Source organism: Numenius arquata, chromosome 5, assembly GCF_964106895.1.
Source record: "Numenius arquata chromosome 5, bNumArq3.hap1.1, whole genome shotgun sequence".
Lineage (NCBI taxonomy): Eukaryota > Metazoa > Chordata > Aves > Charadriiformes > Scolopacidae > Numenius > Numenius arquata.
In genome coordinates, this window is record NC_133580.1 from 2,768,663 (window position 1) to 2,787,446 (window position 18,784).

General features: G+C 45.0%; 2 protein-coding genes across 2 annotated transcripts in view; both read left to right on the forward strand.

Annotated features, from left to right (window-relative positions):
* Window positions 1-7,477, forward strand: part of BRWD3 (bromodomain and WD repeat domain containing 3) — a 57,016-nt gene extending 49,539 nt beyond the window's left edge. Inside the window, exons 37-40 of the mRNA XM_074148001.1 lie at window positions 1,359-1,522; window positions 2,105-2,202; window positions 2,726-2,884; window positions 4,114-7,477. Coding sequence (XP_074004102.1) covers window positions 1,359-1,522; window positions 2,105-2,202; window positions 2,726-2,884; window positions 4,114-4,901 — 1,209 coding nt within the window. The 3' untranslated portion in view covers window positions 4,902-7,477. The remainder of the gene's footprint in view (window positions 1-1,358; window positions 1,523-2,104; window positions 2,203-2,725; window positions 2,885-4,113) is intronic.
* A 5,896-nt stretch (window positions 7,478-13,373) lies between these two features.
* On the forward strand, window positions 13,374-14,255 carry LOC141465052 (syntaxin-1B-like). Its single transcript, XM_074148233.1, has one exon. It carries the CDS (start codon window positions 13,374-13,376, stop codon window positions 14,253-14,255), a length of 882 nt encoding a protein of 293 aa, XP_074004334.1.
* The last annotated feature ends 4,529 nt before the right edge of the window (window positions 14,256-18,784 follow it).

Here is an 18,784-nt window from a genome sequence, read left to right on the forward strand (position 1 = left end):
TCGCTGAAGGTGGACAGAATAAGAGCTGAGAAGTAAGCTCTTCTGTGGATAAGCTCTGAAGATAAAGACCCGTAACTCTTGCTTGCTTTAATAGAAAGGGAGTCAGCAGAGGATTGCAAGAAGAGAGGTGATTGGAGGGTGTTTTATGTGTGCTTGACATCAGAGTAAACTTGGCGAGTTATTTACTGCTGCAGTCTCCCTGGGAGCTTCCCTGTGCATTAATAAGTGAACAGCTTGTGAGTCAACTCTCAAATTACTTTAATAGAGTGGCCCATCAATATCCGTTTGCTTAAATGCTGTGAAGTGCCTGGGTGAGGTGATCCTTGCTGGAGGGCTGGGGCCTTCTGCCACTGCGGGTTCCTCTGCTGCCAAATATGTGCCAACATCCTTAGGTTTTCTGGCCCATTTTACTATCTTTGCATCAGCATCTTGAGTGGAGGCAAGAAGGGCAGGGTCCTACATACCAGAGCTAAAGAAAGAGACATTGCTAAAATGTAAGGGTCTGGGCAAAAAATTAAGTTATATGAATGTAAAGAAAACTCTACATCAAAGAGGTTTTATATTCAGACAGACTGCAAGAAATGGGAGGAGGTCTGAGATGATGATAATAACATCTTCGTGATGGTGTTAACATAATTTTCAGAAGACTGGATGCATCAGAAGGCTAGGGGTATGAGGAAGGAATCACGAACTTTGTTTTATTTATGCTGAGCTTGAACGATGAGTTTGTCATAACTCAAACACATCCAAGGTAAAATCTTGAACAGAAGTAAATACAGTCGGAAGGATGGTGAAATACCCACGAGTGAATTTGTGGATGAGGCTACACAGAGGCAAGGCCTAGAAAGAGGACAGGAAAATGGTTTAAGGATTTTGACATCTGTCTTACAGAAATTAGGACTGAGGATATTTAGCTGGCTCTGTGTGTGACTCTGTAGGGGTGGTGTAAGGGCTCGTCACTTGGGAATTAAAGCAAAAGGAAGGGTGAGGGGGCAGCGAAGTTCAATTGTTTCTCCCTTGGTACTTCAGGTTACCTTATGGCGTGATTCCATGCTTCATGGAGATTAGAAAAGGAGGCTGTATTTCAATAATCTAGGTATCAATTTTCCTCTAACTGTAAATCTTTTGTATGGTTAGTAATTACATCCTTTTATGAAAACACTTTCTGTTGAGAGAATACGCAGGTACCACGGAGAGAAATTATCTGTAAAGAGCCTCACAGTTGAATGTCACCATGAATTTTTCTTTTGTGCTACATAGTCTGGGCATCTTCCTGATTTTTTTATTTTTTTTTTTTTTTTTGCCGACCTTCTAGTTATTCAACTTCTAATAAGTATGACTGTGCTTTCTCACTGCAGATTTACAGCATGACGCTTCGACTATCTGCCTTATTTGAAAATCATATGAAAAATATCATCTCTGAGTACAAGTCAGCGATGCAATGTCAGAAGAGGAAAAGGCCACGGTACCGAAAACGTCTAAGAAGCAGTAGCAGTTCCCCATCCACTAGTAGAGCATCCAGGTACCGTAGTGATGGTGGGACTTGCTATCAGTGTCATTGGAGATGACATTTCAGAGACAGGGTGGTCATTTCAGAGACAGGGCTTCCTGAACGCGCAGCCAGTAACAGTGTTGCTCGTTTCCTGGTGCAATTGCTCTCGTGGGTGATAAAATCATGAGCTCAGATTCCATGTTCAATTTGTAGCTTGCTCATAATTGTGGTAAGTGAAAGACTATATAATTAGAAGTATTCCCTCTGGAGGAAATGGAATAGCAAGTTTCTTTTTGCCTTTGTTTAGTCACTGTTGAAAAAAGTGTTGTACAGCGGTTTTCTGACTTCTGTATGATACATTATCTAAGTAAACTGAGTATTCGTTTTAAAAGGAGAGATAAAACTTTGTTCTTCCATACTTCCTTTATCAAACAGAATGATATTGTCACTATTTTTAGTGTTGCTTCACTTGTGCAAGCACTGGGGAGGAGAGATCATTTGTGTTACGCATTTATTGCAAAAAAGCAAGACACTTTGCACAGAAAATAGGTTTTGTGTTTGAGTCTTCTGGTACTAACAGTTTTCTCTCTTTGGGATATTTTGTGTCTTCAGCCCAAAAGGGAAACAGAAGCAAATGAAGATTCAACCTAAACCCAACCAGAATACCTCACTGCCTTTGACCAGGACGAATTCTTCAGTTTCATCTCATGGTGAGGAGACAGTTTCTAAAACGCGTGCTTTCTCTTGGAGCAACTTGTATGTGCAGAACGATGAAAAAGGTGAAGGATATTTATTGTTCAGTTTAAATCTTATATTCAGTCATGAGACGTGCAAAACCCACCTGGTGAAAGAGCAAGTGGCAAGGTCCTGTAAATATATTGTCTGTAGGTTGTGTTAGATGAAGTTGGCCCTCCAGCCGTTGGTAAGTTAATGGTCAGAGAATAGGAAACCTGGGGCTGTCCTGGGTAAGAATGAATCTAGTGACAAGAGCCTGGATTTCCTGTATACGGGCATTTCTCATACAGCAATTACGCATTCATTAAGCTCACTTTGGATTACACCCCGGAGGGATTATGTCTCTTCATGGCTGCAGAGGCAGCTTGGCGAGATGAACCTCCTGACTTGGGCTGGTAAATCAGGTGATACAAAACTTTCCCAAAATGCCTTGCGTTACAACCCTGTAAATAGAGGATAAAAATGACTCTGTCAATGTTAGTGGTGTGCTGTCTGAAGTTTCAGATACAGCAGAAGAACCTCTGGGTTCAGCCACTGGTGAAGAGATGGAAGGCCAGCCATCTTCCTCAGGCTCGAATGCACAGAACCGAAGTGGAAGTACCGTTGATCCAGGGAAAAGTAGACCAATCAGGAGTAAATCTACACCAGTGAAACAAGGTGAGAAAGAACAAGTGTTCTGGTCTTTCAATGACTGATTTCATTAGAAATGAAAGGTGTTGCTTCTATCTGATGCTTATGATATTCTTGCCTGAGTCTAGCATTATACTGTATCCCCAAACCATATGAAAGAATTGAATTTACCTTACTACTTACAGTTCTGGGGTCTCCTGTCTGACGTGTGGCACGCGTGTGATGTCACATGCGCTTGAGTGAAGTCCTTTAAAATTTCTCTGGATGGTAAAGCTTGATTGCTTTTAATTTTCTTGAGAATTACAGTTCCTTCAGGAGTTACAAAAAAGCAAACCAGACCAAAAGAATCCCCACCCCAAAACCTTATCCTTTTATTAATCAAGCTGAAACCAAAGATGAAAAAAAAAATAGTTTCAAAAAATTTAAATATTTTTATCATAATTAAGACTAAGTGGTTACGATTAGAAGGGAAACACTGTTTGAAAGCCGTGGTATTTAGTCTCTGGGGCATGTTAATGAGACTTTCCCCTGAGGTAGGCACTGAGTGAATATTGACTGAAGCCTTTGTCAAGTCCATGCTGCTGGGCAGTAGCAGTGGTGTACGTTCCAGCTGAGCTTTTTGTATTCCGTGTTAAAGAAGATATTTCACCTTCGTTGTCAGATTCGTAACTCTGAAAACATGTAGTATTTTGGGTCCTAAGTCAGCAAGTTTCTTTATGTATTTTTAAATTAAGGTGTTCAGGAACCTGAGTGAGCTTTCTTGCGTTATTTACAGTCTTGAAATTGTGCTCGCCACAAGTGTTCCCTGGACTAAGCTTTTTGAGCACATGCATTCGATGGGGAATAAATACTGCTTGCAGAGTGTTATTTTAATGTCTACAGATTTGAAATAGATTTTAGAGGGGCTTTTCTGCCTTGGCACCTGAGGTAGGATTCGTCTGACTGAATGCTAGGTGTTTGTGTCTAACTTAGTCACTCTGAGCTCCTTTCTTGACTGGATCTTCACTGGACTCTTTAGTCAAGAGTGTTTGCGGTCCTTGCTTCCAGACAAAATGAACTGATACCATACTTTGATAAATTTTCCCCTTAGAGCACCCGTTTGTCTCCACAGCATATAAAGGTCCTCTATGGTGAGTAGCTGGGAGCTGGATCCCAGAGTGTTCCTCAAAGGCAGATGAGGCGAATCCCACTTTTTGTATCCTGTTTGGCTCGGGCATGATGATGATAACCGAGAGGGTTATTTTGTGTTTGCTTAGATCACTCTCCCGATGGACCACTTACAAACGGCGATGGCAGAGAACCTCGGACAGGAGTCAAGAGGAAATTAATAAGTGCATCAGAAGAAGATGAGCATCTGGAGGAGGCGGAGGAAGAAGAGAAGAAGGAGAGAGAATTAAAGGAAAAATCTGGTTTATCTTCATCAGAAAGTGGGGAATCGGGATCCAGTTCCAGTTCTGAAAGCAGAAGTGGCTCTGATTCAGACTCTGAATCAACATCTAGAACAGATCAGGATTACATTGATGGAGACCATGACTACAGCAAAGTTGTGCAATCCAAAAAACCCAAAAGAAAAATCAAAAGGAAAATCACCGGTGGGAAACGGAATTGGCAGGGCAGAGGGACAGGGAGGAGAGGTAGATGGGGGCGGTGGGGGCGATGGAGTAGGGGGGGAAGAGGTGGTAGAGGCGGAAGAGGCTGTGGCAGAGGAAGAGGTGGCGGCAGGGGAGGAAGAAGAGGCCGAGGAGGCCGAGGAGCCTCGCGAGGAGCCACCAGAGCGAAACGTGCCCGAATCACAGACGATGAATTTGAAAACCTGTTTGGGGGACAGTTTGGTGAAAACGTGTTTGGAGGGCGATACAGCAGACCGCCTCGAATCAAAACAAGGAACGAAGGCAGGAGAACTGTCTTGTACAATGACGATTCTGACAATGACAATTTTGTGCACACCGAGGATCCTTTGAACCTTGGTACTTCCAGGTCAGGCAGGGTGCGGAAAATGACAGAAAAAGCCAGGGTCAGCCATCTCATGGGATGGAATTATTGACAGATGAAAAACTTTGGAACAATTTTAAAAGAACTTCAATGGCCTTCTACTGCAGGGATTTTACCAGAAAAATCTACCAAGCAAGTTGTGCGGGGACTCCACTCACGTTTCACAGTGGTGCTTTTCCATTATGTCAGTTTGCGTTTGTTTTAAAACTTCAGATCGCCACACTTCATTGGTCAAAACAAGCCTTATTCATTAGGCCTTAAATTACAGAAATTCTTCCCCACACACTACAAGTTCATCACATTAAAGAGGCTTCCAGCTTCTCAGTAAGAACATGACATTTTGAGTCACGGTTATGACTTCTCTCCCTTGTTTTGTTTTTGTATTATAGAAATAGCACCTTCTTACAGAGTTTTTATGTGGTTTCTGCCATAAATCCTTATACACAGTAATAATTATAACTTTTGCACAATACACCAATCCTAAAGGCAGCTATAAAATGTTTACAGTTTCTATATTGTAAGAAGGATCTGGATTATTTTAATCTTCCCAGGCCAAATGTTCATGAATTGTGCTGAACTGAAGTATGTCTATACTACAGTTTCGGGGGTCCTGACGTGCTTTCTATCGGTTCTTTATTCATGTAAAAAGTGACAAAGGGTTGGTGCCTTGTAAATATGTAGCAAACCTTTGATGTGGTGTGTCCTATGTGTGCATTAACTTTATTAAAAAGAGAATACTTGAGAAGTATGAATATCTAGACAAAAGGTGCCAAATGCAAAAGTTACTTGCATCTATTTTCTTTTTGTCCTCTCATATTTTTATAGTATTAATAGAGATTGTGCAGCTAAGGGGTAACTTCAACATTTGAAAGGTTCCTCCTCTTCAAAGCATAACGTGATTTTTAATAGTAGCTCGGCTACCTCTATTTACAACTACTGGAAACTTAAAAGAAAATAGATGCTATTACTCAGTACATGTTTGAAGAAGAGGCCAGAAAGAGCGTAGAGGGATGGAATTGCTCGCGAAGTTGCAGAGTAACTGTATCTTCATTATATTGACACGATGAAAGCAAATCTAAGTAACACTCAGAGTTCTCATCAGCATAACGTTTTCAGCAGATGATGATTTGGTTGTGCAGACAGGGTGACTGTTTCCCACGCGTTTCTGCTGCCGCTTGCTCGATGCAAATCTGTGTTTGGTTTAATTTGCCCCTCGAAGTTGCTGAGGGAGATGAGTTGATGAGAAGTGGTACCTCTGGTGGCTGGCACTTCGGATAAACTCCCTTTCGCATCCTCCAGATGGACTCTTGTATCTCAAACTTCCAGAAGTGAATTCGTGTTGCACTGTACTCTTGTTATCCTGAAAAATGTTGACTTGAAAACAGAAATCGTTTTGGTAGTGATAGTACAGTATGTGATGACATTTGTGGGCTCGCTCCTTGGTGAAGAGAAGCCGGTGTTTGGCGTGGGCTGAGCTGGGGACGTGCAGCTTCTTACTCTGTAGGGTCTGGCTGGAATATATATGGGACTGCAGTTTTCTCCCGTTGTCTCGGTGGATTGGACAGTTATAGCTTGGTTAAGAGAGTGAGTTTGATTACACAGAGAGAACAAACGAGAAAAAAAAAAAAGACACTAGAAAGTTTCGGTGGAGTTTTTAAATTTTATTTTCTTTTTAAACTTTCATCCAATATCCTTAAGTTCTTCTGTGCACAGCTTGGTCAATACTTCTGGAAAACCTCAGGCAGCAAAAGAGTGACCCATGTATATTCTCACATGCAGAAGGAATTTAATTTTTGACTTTCTATATTAAGCACTGGCTATTTTATCTCGCTTTCCAAAAAGTTCTAGTTAGATGCAAAATGACTTGAAAAAAAAAATGCAGAGGTTTAGTTTTTTGATGAAGGAGAGTATATCCTAAATTGCTCAGAGCATTAATACGAGTTTATGGTACAGTACAAAAATCACACTTAATTTTTTAAGGAATGTTATGAATTGGCTGGAATCCATTTCTGAACTTGGTTCAGTTGTGGTTTGATGGGGGGGGAAGAAAAAAAAAACAGTGCAGAGGCTCTCCTAGTTCTGTGTCGGGCTTTAAAATATAAACACCTGTCCTATCATCTCGCTCATATATATGTATATATATACACACATATATATTTATAAGAAATGTATTATTTCTTTGACTGATTGGTCCTTCTCCATATGGTAACCAGGAATAGCATGTATGCATCCCCTCATAGTCAGAATCATACCCCTTTTAGATGAGTCCTGTTGAGCTGATGTAAACACTATGGTTTCTGTTCTAAAGCCTGAAAATCTTGAAATGCAAAAGAAACGCTTTTCATATATTTCTGACTGGCCGAAGATCCACTTACTTATTTATTTTGTGTAGGGGCTGGGGAGAGATAAAACACGTGGATTCCAGAGAAATCATTTTATAAGTTTGTGTATTTTAGCAGCAATTAGAATAATATTAAATATGTTCTTACCTGTATCTTTTCTATGTAATGAAGTACTGTGAAGATAACAGTGAAGCATCACTTTGCTGTGGCGTAAGTATTAATCAAATATGTTACATGATTAAGAGCTAGACAGCAGGGTGTGCTACAACAACAGAACTATTGCTTATTGTGTAAAAAAAAAAAAAAAAAAGAAAAAAAGCTTTTTTTTGTGCATGAGAACCTTTTTCTAAGCATGAAAGAAATAACTTGGTTTTAGAGATGTTCTTTTTACTTGGTTTTGCATCTGGATTCTTTCTCTGAGTTAGGCATTGATTTCTCATTCTGTGGAATAATTATAATTTCATCATAACTTGGACGCTTTCTCTCAAAACCCAGATCCTATTAGGAACCACTTATGGTTGCAGAAAACTTAGTACCCACCCCAGAGGTGCAGCAGAAGCAGTAAAATGATTTAGACCTTGTACCGTCTCGCTCCCTGATCCAAACCCCGGGGTGCTCAGCCAGCAGCGCGTGAAGTTGCCGAGGCTGAAGGCTGTGCTGCGGAGTCAGGAGTGTAGTCTCTCTCCTTGCACTTTTAACAAAATACTCCAAAACTCTGCCTAAAAAAAAAAAAAACGAGTTTGAAGGTCTGATGACGTATTGGGTTCCTGGAGGCTGACAAAGCGTGCAGGCAGGCCAGGGCTTCCTCTGCTGCTGCAGGATTAATTCTCGGGCATCAGGGTTTTTCTCTAGATGTGGATCCTGTGTGATCCCTCTCCCGAGTTGCCCCGGGGCACTCGAGGGCATTCGGAGACCCCTTGGAAAACAGGGATTGCACCTGGAGGGGCTCAACCCCCCTGCCCTCCATCCTCTGCGGAGATGGGCCTGAAAGTCTGGTGCACATCCGTGTTCCCAGATTTCTCCTGGCTGGAAATCTGCCGTCTCTGTAGCGCTCCCATCGCTTCCCGGACCAGGGCATGAACGACGAAGCTCATTTTGCAGTAGTGATGTGCTCTTGTCTCAGTTCAGCCCAAACTTTGCCTGCTTTTTGTTTTCTCTTACCAACTTCTGTTTTTCTCTTTGCCGTGCTCTTCTTCAGCTTCCCTTTATTGCCCCTGTAGGTTATTTAGGATACTCTTTTGGAAACTTGTATCTTGATGAATGTTATTTTGGCTAAACTGTAAGATTTAATTCTTTCTATGCTTCTCTTTTTTTCCCTCCAAGACTTTCTATATTTTTTTTTTATATCCGCCTTACTTTGCTACCGAAATTCCCAAATTGCTGGAGGTGGATTTAACAAAGATGGAAAGTTGGAGGGTTGGCTTCTTGGCTGCTCTGTGCCTCCATGGCCACCTGTACCTCGCGATGGGCCCGTGCTTTCCCATGCCCTGATGTTGGCTCCTGTTGCGCTCCCTCACACGCAGCGACGTCAAACACCACTTAGTTCCACCTGGCATCCCTTAACACGTGTCTGCTGAATTAATCCTTTTTTCCCCTTGCTTTTTCCCTGCAGTGAGCGTAACCCTTGTAGAAATCGGGTGCTTCCAGCCTCACCAGATATTTCTGTTTTAAATAACCTGCGAAACTTTCACGTCTGTGCTTGAGCTTAGGTGGGTCTGGGCAGTTTTATCACTCCTCCCCGTCTTAATATCACTCCTTTCTCCGTAAACCAAGCAGAGGCCGCCCCCTTATCCCAATCCCTCCCCACCCTGCAGATAAACGACCTGGACATAATCATGAAGAAATAATTTGTGGAGGGTTTTTGGCTGCTTAAAATTTTGCATCCTGTTGCGGTTCTTAATTTTCCCTGACTGTTTTCTTAAACGTACTTGGCTGCTTCTCCTGCACAAAAGCAGAAAGGCTGTGTAGCGCGTAGAGCACCGAAAAGAACTGACACCGGGGGCTTGGTAAAGAGAGTTTTCAAGTAATTTAAAAAATGTAGAACGACCGACTCCAGTGTGTTGCTTTTGACAATGTTTGGGGGCTCTTTTGACCGCAAAAAGAAAAAAAAGCAGGATGAACCTTGGCAAGCGTTTGAAAAGGCTGCCCCTGGGCGTCTCTGGAGTGTTTCTGACAACCGTTCCAAATCACGCAGTATTAACAGGAGAAAATAAGTTCAAATCACTAATTTTTGCTAAAAGCTTGATTGATATTTCGTCTTTAATCTGAGCGGTGAATGGCAGGGAAAACTTGAGTAGCTGTAGGTTTAAGGATGTCTTGTCAGCCCTGACTTGGAATGTCCTGCTATCGTTGGTCTGTGTCATGAATTCAATGTTTTTAAAAATGTATTTATGTGTTTACATTACTTGATTTTATTATTATTATTTTTTTTAAACCATCACGCAAAGTTTTATAAAATGCTAATTATTTACATGATAGACTGAAGGAGCAGTTAACAATCCAAGGATAAATCTATATTTAGTATTGTAGGGAGCTGTCATTGTGTTCTTACAAGTATGTATTATAGAAAATTACTGCGCATGTGCGATAGATAATTTTCAACTATTAGTATATCAAGAGGTTTACACATTGAAAAAAAAAAAAAACCCAACTCTTTATGTACAGTAAGTAACAGCCTGCAAAATTTAGTCTAAAAGTTGTCTTTTTTAGTATTAGAAATGCAAAGACCTGTTGGAAGCTTGTACATTTTTAATATGTCCTGTTCAGCCCACAGCGAACTTACACAACTGTGCTCTGAATCCCTGAAAAAATTAGATTGCCAGTGGAATTGCTGTCACAGCCTTAACTCTAGTATTATAAAAATGGTGCTTAAATACATTTACGTGCATGGATGTGGGTACCTGATAAGAGTTTGTGAGAATTTAAAGTAAAACCGAGCAGCTTAGCGCTGCTCTTCCGAGTTAAAACCCCTCCTCGATAACCGCAGCCACGTTTGGGAATTGACAAATTGTGTAAATATTCGGAAAATATTTAAGCCGGTGGACAATTAAGCGCAGTTTCCCAGTTTTTGATTGTGTTTTTGTTTTGTTTTGTTTTGTTTTTTTTATTTGGTGAGAACTGCGTATCTTCCCGATTTCTGGGTCTGTGGGAAGCAGAGGGGATGAGGAGAGAGGAGCTGCTCCAGGGGCTCGGGGAGCCCGGGTCCCACCTGGATATTCTCAGGAGGGGTCGGTGTCCCCGCCTGCCCCGCGGCTTCACCGCTCCTTGGAAGATAAAATCAAAATCCTCCGTTTTTTCTTCCTAAAGATGCCGCCTCGAAGTGTGGTGGCTGCTGGGATATACTCAGAAATCAAAGTCTGGTGATTATTTTTCTGTAGAAATACTAATATAGGCTATTCCTTCCTCCGTGAGTCATTATAGCAGACTTCATTTAGAAATACCCGTTATGTTTGAGCAGTGAAATTCACGTGATTTAGGCTCTCCAGTTCATGTTCTGGATGATTTAAAATACTCCCAAAATGCACAAAACTATTAGAATTATGTCTCCTTTCTATATTGATTATTTTTTTTTTCCAGGTGATATTTATGCCCATATCTTCACATCCGCTATCTCAGGTCCCTTTAAATGAATACTTCAGGGATTTTGATGCCACTTGTTGGCAGACCAAATGTAATATTTATATGCAATGAGCTGTTAGTTTTTGTATTGTACAAATGTAAATTTGTAAAGATTTTTTTCTAGAGTTTTTTTGAAGTCACTTATGTAATCTAGGATGTTTCATTTTCCAGCTGTGGGATTGTCTTAATAAAAAACAAAGATAAACTCTTACTTTGGTTTTGCATTGCTTACTAAGTAGTTTAGACTTTTTTTTTTTCTTTTTAAAGTATTTGAGTTTTTAAATGTAAAAAGAAAATCACTTTTTCATTCAACTGGATAATTTTATACTTATAAAAAAGGAAACTTTTATAGGCTGGATATAGAAACTTTGATAAACTCTGCAGATCTCGAGCACGACGGGACAGAGACGTTCAGCTCGGCCAAAGGCGAGGGCTTGCCTGGGGGTCTGTCACCCAAATCATCATCCAACCTGGCTCCAAACCACCTTTTTCCCGGGCGAATGGAGAGGAACAGTTAATGCTTCTTTGGGAAACTATGTGAGAAGCGCTGTCTGGGGCGACAGGTGTGTGCGGAGCCCCCCTGAGAAGCACCGGAGCGGGCGACGAGGAGAAGGTTTCTGGGTGAGGTCCCTCCTGCCGCCGCGGGACACGGGTCGGTTCAGGTGTGAGATTCAGCTTGAGGTCGTACCTATTTTTAAGGGGTATTTAATGCAAAACAAAGAACTACTCCTTTTTCATCACTGTTCTTGCCCTTTTGTTAAATAGCAGCGATAATATTGTTTAAACAGGACTTTTCCTACACAAGCAGCGCCTGCATCCAGGGGTTGGAGGGCGCCGGGTTTGGCTTAAAGCTGCCTTGGCGTGGTGGCCAGCGCGGGCTGGGCACTGGCCCTGGGGCTGGAGGCCGACGCTGACCCTCACCTGCGGGCGGTTAAATTGCAAAGTTTGATAAGGCCAGCCCTGTGCTGCCCCAAATATGAGCGGGGAGGGGCTGGGGACTGTCGCGGGGCTGCCTTTCCCACACGCTGCACTAAAGCCCTTGCATCCCCTCAGGCACAGAGGGTTTAATACTCAAAAATAGCTATTACAAGGTATTCGCTTAAGGGCAACCTCCCTGTGGTTAACCTCTCCCTTGCCATTCATTCAGCTCTCTCTCAAGCCTATCCTGCCGCATCTTGCTCTCAAATGCAGTATTTTCGCTTTTCTCCTCTTTAATCTCTTGACTTTTCTGACATTTCATTTTATTCCACTGATTCAAATGGGCTGAATGGAAATTCCTGTCGGATGTGAATATCTTCTTTTCAATGCAACGCTCATACTCCAGAAGGAACAGAAGGGCTTTTTTTTGTTTGTTTGTTTGTTTTTTTTTGTTTTTTTTTTCTTGGCCTTGCTGGTTACAGAGAACAAAATCAAACTTGTGTTGCGCAGGTGCTGAAGGTCCCCTGCTAAGAACATCCATCAAATGGCATTAGCGAGAAGAAATTACTTTCCCCTCAGAGCCGCTTTACCTCCGGCAAACCTCCCTTCCCTCTCGCTCCCAGAGATACTATATCAGAGGTGTTATTTTATATACTTTATATCAATATATGTTTAGGTCATACATGATAATGCACGTTATATATGAGGTAAAGTATCGACGTGGTAGAGAAGAATTCAATAATTGTTCCCAAGGCTCTTTGGAAATGCATTTTGTAGAACGTATTTTTCTTAACAACAATTTTGCCAGGTGTTTTAGAATGAAATGGTGATTTTTATGCGTTTCAGCAGCGTGTGGGCTAAACACTAACTTGCAGGATGCTCCCAATGCTCGTTCCCAGCCTGGGAAACCCTGAAGAACCTTCCTCCCTCCACCCATCGCTGCTGGTGCCGTGCTCCCCGTGTGCAGGGGATCACGGGGCACCCTCCGGCGCTCGGAGCTTTGCCGACCTTCCCGGGAGGGGGAAGAAAGCCAAGCTGTGCCTCCATCCCACCTTTTCAGTTCAAAATAGGCACCGCAATAGGATGATTTCCCCTTCAGTTGTTATACCCTCATCGACGCTGCTTTTCAAGGCTCGTTAAGAGGTCTGGAAAGGAGCACAGTGTAGATTTGCCTTTCTTTGGCCTTATTTCTATCGCCCCTTTTCTTCGTTTGAAGGCCGTTTTTGGGGTGCAGGATGGAGGTCCCACCATGGGGCCTGGCGGCCGGAGGGGGGAGGCCTGGGGGAGCACCAGGCAGGCGTCCCCCCTCATCTCCCCCTGGCATCCCGGACTTTCGGGTTTCTTTGTTTCTCGGTGAATAAAAGCCCTTTGTGTTAAACCCTGGAGGATCGGGTGTTGAGCCAGGAGAGCCTCTCCCATGACGCCGGCGGTGCTGGCAGCCATCCCGCCCCAGGCCGCCTGCCTCTCGGCGAAACCCCTTTCCCCTCCCCGCCGGTGGCTGACGCAGGCCGGCCTGCCCGCCTCCATCAATATTTGCTCGGGCTCCGGGAGGGAAGGATTCACAGCTCTGGCTGACGCAGGGAGCTCCGGCCTCGCGCCTGCCCTCCCCGGGGCTGATGTGCCGCCCCATGGTGCCGGCGCCGAGCATGAGGGACCGGCTGGCGGAGCTGCGGCAGCGAGCGGCGGCCGAGGGGGACCCGGATGAGGATGCCCTGTGCTTCGACAACCCGGCCTTCGGCGGGGACGACGCCAGCCCCGTCAGCCAGGCGCTGCGGGAGGCGGCCGAGCTCTGGCGGGCGCTGGACGGGCTGGAGCAGCTCTCCGAGAGCATCCACAGGACGCAGCAGAGGGTGCTGAGCTGCACCTCCGAGGAGAGCATGGCCCAGGAGAAGCAGGGGCTCGGCGCTGCCAGGGCCGCCTTCGCCCGTCAGGCCGTGGCCCTGCAGCCCCAGCTGGGTGCCCCGCCAGCGGTGCCGGAGGCGGGGATGGGGCGAGCGGGCCCCCGTGTCCGCCAGACCCAGCTGTGGCTGCTGCTGCGGCGGTACCGGGCCGTCCTCGCCCGCCATTATGCCCGGGAGAGCCGCTACCGGCAGCGGCTGAAGGAGCAGATCGAGAGGCAGGCGGAGCTGGCGGGCATCGAGCTGCGGGGTGAGGACCTGGACCGGCTGGCCGAGAGTCCCCAGGCGCCTCGCCTCGTGGGCCGGGACCTGGAGGAGCTCAAGGCCAAGCAGCACCTGGCCTTGGCCCAGGCCCGCCAGCGGCAGCTCCTCGACCTGGAAGCGCAGATGGCGGAGTTGCACGGGCTCTTCCTGCAGCTGGAGGGGCTGCAGGCCGAGCAGCACGGGGCTGCCGACAGCGTGGAGCACTACGTCCTGCACACCCTCGACTACGTCGCCCAGACCGGCGGCGAGGTGAAGAAAGCCTTCGCCTGCCAGCGGCCGTCGCGCCTCGCGGCCCTGCTGGCGGCCGTGCTCAGCCTCTGCGCCTGCTGCTCCTGCCTGCCCTGCCTCGGCGGGACCCTCCGGTGAGCCGGAGCGGCTCGGGCAGGATTCTCCATCAGCCCTCATGGATTCCCTCTGTGTCTGTGCAAGAAATGGTGCCCTGACAGGCTGCTGCTGTCCCGCAGTTCTTCCACGGTGGTGCAAGGACCATGCAGACCGTGCACGATGGCAGCGGGACCACACACACCTCGTATGATGGCATGGGGACTATCTACACCTTGCACAATGGCACCGGAGCCATGTACGCCTTGCACGATGGTGCTCGGACCATGTATGCCTTGCACAATGGCATGGGGACCGTGGACACCACATATGACATCCTGGGGACCAAGCATGCCATGAACGATGGCACTGGGACCACGCACACCTTGTGTAACAGCACGGGGACCACATTTGCACAGCAGGACAGGTACACAGAGCACTGCAGCGTCCAACAAGGAAAAGCACTTTTAATACTATGCGACCTAACTTAAAAACATTTATGGTTCCTTTTTTAATTTATTTAAAGGAGGGGAGGGAAAAAAGAAAACCCCTTGAAGTTTTGGGCATATTTGTTGTGATGTGTGAGGGAACCCAATGGCTTGGTGCTGCCGTGGGGCAGTGTGAAGGCTCCTCCACCACATCTGAATCTTTATTCTCCCCACTTTCTCCAATTTCTACTTCCAAGGCGGTTTTTATATGCATTAATGTCGCTTTTTCACCGTTGCTGATCTGCAAACAGGTGGTGACGTTTGGGCCGGGTGGTTGGGTGTCTCACTGGGCCCACTCCATGGTTTGACACCAGGAGGGTTTACGCAATTGATGCAGTTTTGGGGAGAGTGCAGGAAAGGGACTCTTAGTTCAAGCTGCACGTTGACAGACCAGCCACTATCACACGTGTGCTGGAAACTCCGTGTGACCATTTCCTCTGTTCCCTGCGATACCGTCTGAATTTCCCAAAGCCTCTCGAATTTGAGACACGGCAGCAGAACTGGTTAAGTTTCTCGGAACCCTTTGTGGAAGGTCCCTTTGTGTCCTGGCAGTTTCTGGGGTCAGGTCCCAGCTGTCTCAGCCACCCTTTCGTTTATTTCGTCTTCTGGCTGAGCCTTAATAAAACAATTTCTCAATAACCTCTTGAATGCAGATGGGTGAGTTATTTGTTATTTCTTTGCAGCAGGTAGCCCAAAGCTAACAAAGGGCAGAAACGCAATGACTTCTTAGTGTGTCTATTAGGTTAAATTCTTCTAAATCTAGAAAACTTAATTTTCAGGCTGATGAGTGCACCTCTTTTCCCTGTATGGGTATTTTCTGATGACCTGGAAGACTCCCAGCATCAGGAATGTCCATCCTTGTGAGAGCAGTGGTGCCCTGGAGAGCCAGGCTGAACCGTTCCTGCTCCTGCCCGCTTTTCCTTTCTTTTCTTTGTTTGTGAGGTCTAAATGAAGATTACTTTTTCGTTTGAAACTTGTTGAATGGAAGTTACCTCTTTATTTAATTTTAAAAAATCCACAAGTTTTTACCTGAGAGAAGAAACGGTCTTTTTTATTTTTTCTGTAGAAAATTAACTGTAATGGAAATCCAGGAGGGCAAGCACAGCAAGGGTTTGTGATTTAAACACCTGAACTTTGTGTTTCCCTGGAATTTGTAGAAAACACAAGCTGAACAGCACCGCTGCTGTGGGAGCGCTGTGGGGCACGTGTATGGGTGACGGGAGGATGTAGCTGGGACATCCCTGCATCCCGGGCTGCTTTCACTGCCAGGTTCCCTGGGAGCTGCATCCCCCTTTCTCCAACACATCATTCCCAGGCAGTGCTATGAAACCCACCAAAACTGTGGTGTTTTGTGGCTGGATCATCATTTTGGCGTTCCTTCCCAGTTCTGAGGCTGGGGATGTGCTTGGCTCGGGGCTGAGCTCCTGTAACCGCACTGCCTGGAGCACCCTCCGAGCACCCCGCAGTGGGGAAGAGGGGGGACCCTGGGAAGTGAAGCAAACAAAGTGTTGCGGAGCTGCATTGAAGGAGGCCAGGGACTGTGCTCGTTGCTAAAAACTAGATGCAATCATGTGATTAAAGATGATATGAAAATGGAACCTTAATTATGCCATTTCCTAAGGACTGAGTTTGGGCTCAGCATCCCAAACTGCGTACGATGGGATGAAGATGAGAATAATAATTCTGTCAACAAAGCTTCACGGAGAAGTGGCCTTCTCTTGGTTCACTTCTCTCCTGTGTGTCCAACGACCCCAGAGGAAGTTTCCCAAACAGGAAATCAAATAAAAACAGCAAGCAGAAGGACGCGCTTCATCCACGCTTGCTGTGTTATGGTGTGGTGCCGTGGTGGCTCCTGCTCCCAACCAGCCTCTCCAGCAGGGACCACCTGCCCTGTCCATCTCATGTGGCCAGACCACGAGAAACATCATCTACAGCTTATGTTAAAACTCACATTTTATGTGCAGGTGCAAAAGCAGCCTTCTGGGCAGCACTGAAGACTTTTTGCAGACCCCCAGGACATACAGAGAAGGGAAAAAACCTCAGCGGGGTAGGGGAGGTGGCAAATCCAAATGCAACGTAACTTATATTTATCCACACTTTATGCAACACCAGGATGGCTCCGTGCAAACAACCTCTCTGTAGAGCGAGCACCAGCTTCGGGAGAGCCCTGGCTTGGGTCACTGGGCAGCATTCAGCACCAGCAGCCCTGCAGAACTGGTTGAGCTGCTCAGTAAATGATTATCCATAAAGCGCAGGGAAAAAAAAAACCCTGTGTTTTTGTCATTGCCAGGGCATATTCACAGGGGTTTTCACGGAGCACAACCTCCTCCAGAGCCTGGCGTGGAGGTGACAATCCACAAGCGTTGGCTCCTTTGCTGGCAGCAGCAGCTGGTGGCACACTCTGTCTTTCCTACAAGGATTTCTTGTTAATCTGATTTGTGTTACAAGGACCAATGAGAAGTTAAAGAAGTAGGAGAAGAAGAAGAGAAACTTTGCACCTCGGAGCAGATCTTTCCACCGATGGCTTTGGCGGTTTATGAGATTTCATGACTTTATTCATGGGGGTTTTTTTCTGATGCTTGGTTGCCTTTCACTAAATATTGGCCTCAGATTGAGACTGATTACTGTATAGCAAAGTAATTAATAATATTGTAATGTGGGCATGAACATCAGACAGGATAGGGAAGTTTCTTTTCCCTTCCGAGTAAAGGTTGGGACTTCATTTGGAGCACGTTTGGTTTATGAATATTCCTGGGGATGATGAAGCCAAGGTGGAGGACCTGCTTTAATGATTCAAAGAATATACATGAGGAGGCTGCTTTAATTATTTCCCAAATGAGCATCACAAATTTAGGAAGTTCACATTTAAGGGGGAAATTAAAAGAAACTCAAACTTGTTAAGTTAAAATCAGGCTGCCCAAACCCCTATAGCTCTGCTCTGTAACGACATGCTCAGAATGAGATTCATTGAAAGAGGAACTTTTTAGTAAAATGCATTAAAATGAGCTGACTTAAAAGTATAAACTGTTTGGCCAAACCTCTAGACATAGACGGTTACTGGCAAAAGTGGAGGGGGAAGTTGCACCAGTATTTAGGACTGAAATTCCAGTTTGCTGCACTCCAGTTGCCCCTGAATAACGTACCCTGGCACGAGAGCAGGGATAAATTCTTAATTCAAAATATTTATGTATTTTAATTCAAGATGAGAGATTTAATGAATTATATCTTCATTTTCCTCAAACTATTTCAATTGAAAACCATCACTCAATATTTCTATTTCCAGAATTTTTCCAAAAAGCTGGGGTTTTTTGTTCATAAAGGCTTTGTATACCAAATCACACTTGGTATTTTTATTCTGAGTATACTTAACGCCAAATCAGAAACTCATTCTTCTTTGTGGGCTACCAAGTTATTGCGATGCTTCAAAACACTTTTTACGTTTCATTCACCAACACAAAAACGTGTCAGCAGTTTAAATTGACTTGATTTGTTTTTCCCCAGTTTTTCCTGTGTTTTCCAGTGAATCAACAACTCTATTCATAGAGCTCATGAAATATCTTCTGCTGATGCCTGTCTTTGAAAAATGCAGAGATCTGTCTCACAAGCCTTTCTGCAAGAGTAGGGAATCACTGCCAGGAAATTCAGGGGAGCCACTTGTCTTTCTAGCAACAGGTTGGAAACTCCATCCTTGGTTTTTATTGGCAAACTGGGCTAATTTCAGTTGTTTTGGTGCTTGCTCCAATGGGATGTCTTTGGCATTCCAGCAGCCTGATCTGCATGGGCAGCATGGAGCAGGTCGCTTCCCAGTTTTAGATCTTTTTAAAGTGTGTTTCTCAGACAGGCATGAAATAAATTGTGTTTTCCAGTGTTAAAATATTGCTATCGGATTTCCCTGACAGCAATGAAGTTTGATCCCCGTGCCTCTTCCTGCAGCCAACTCACGCAAAATCTACCAGAAATAACGTGGGATGAAGCCGCTCATGTTTTTTACAGGTATCCCAATCTCAGAAAATCCACCCCTTTGGTTTGTTGACCTGCAGCTTTCAGAAGTTTCTATGAAGTTTTCTCCAACACTGCCTTCTAGTG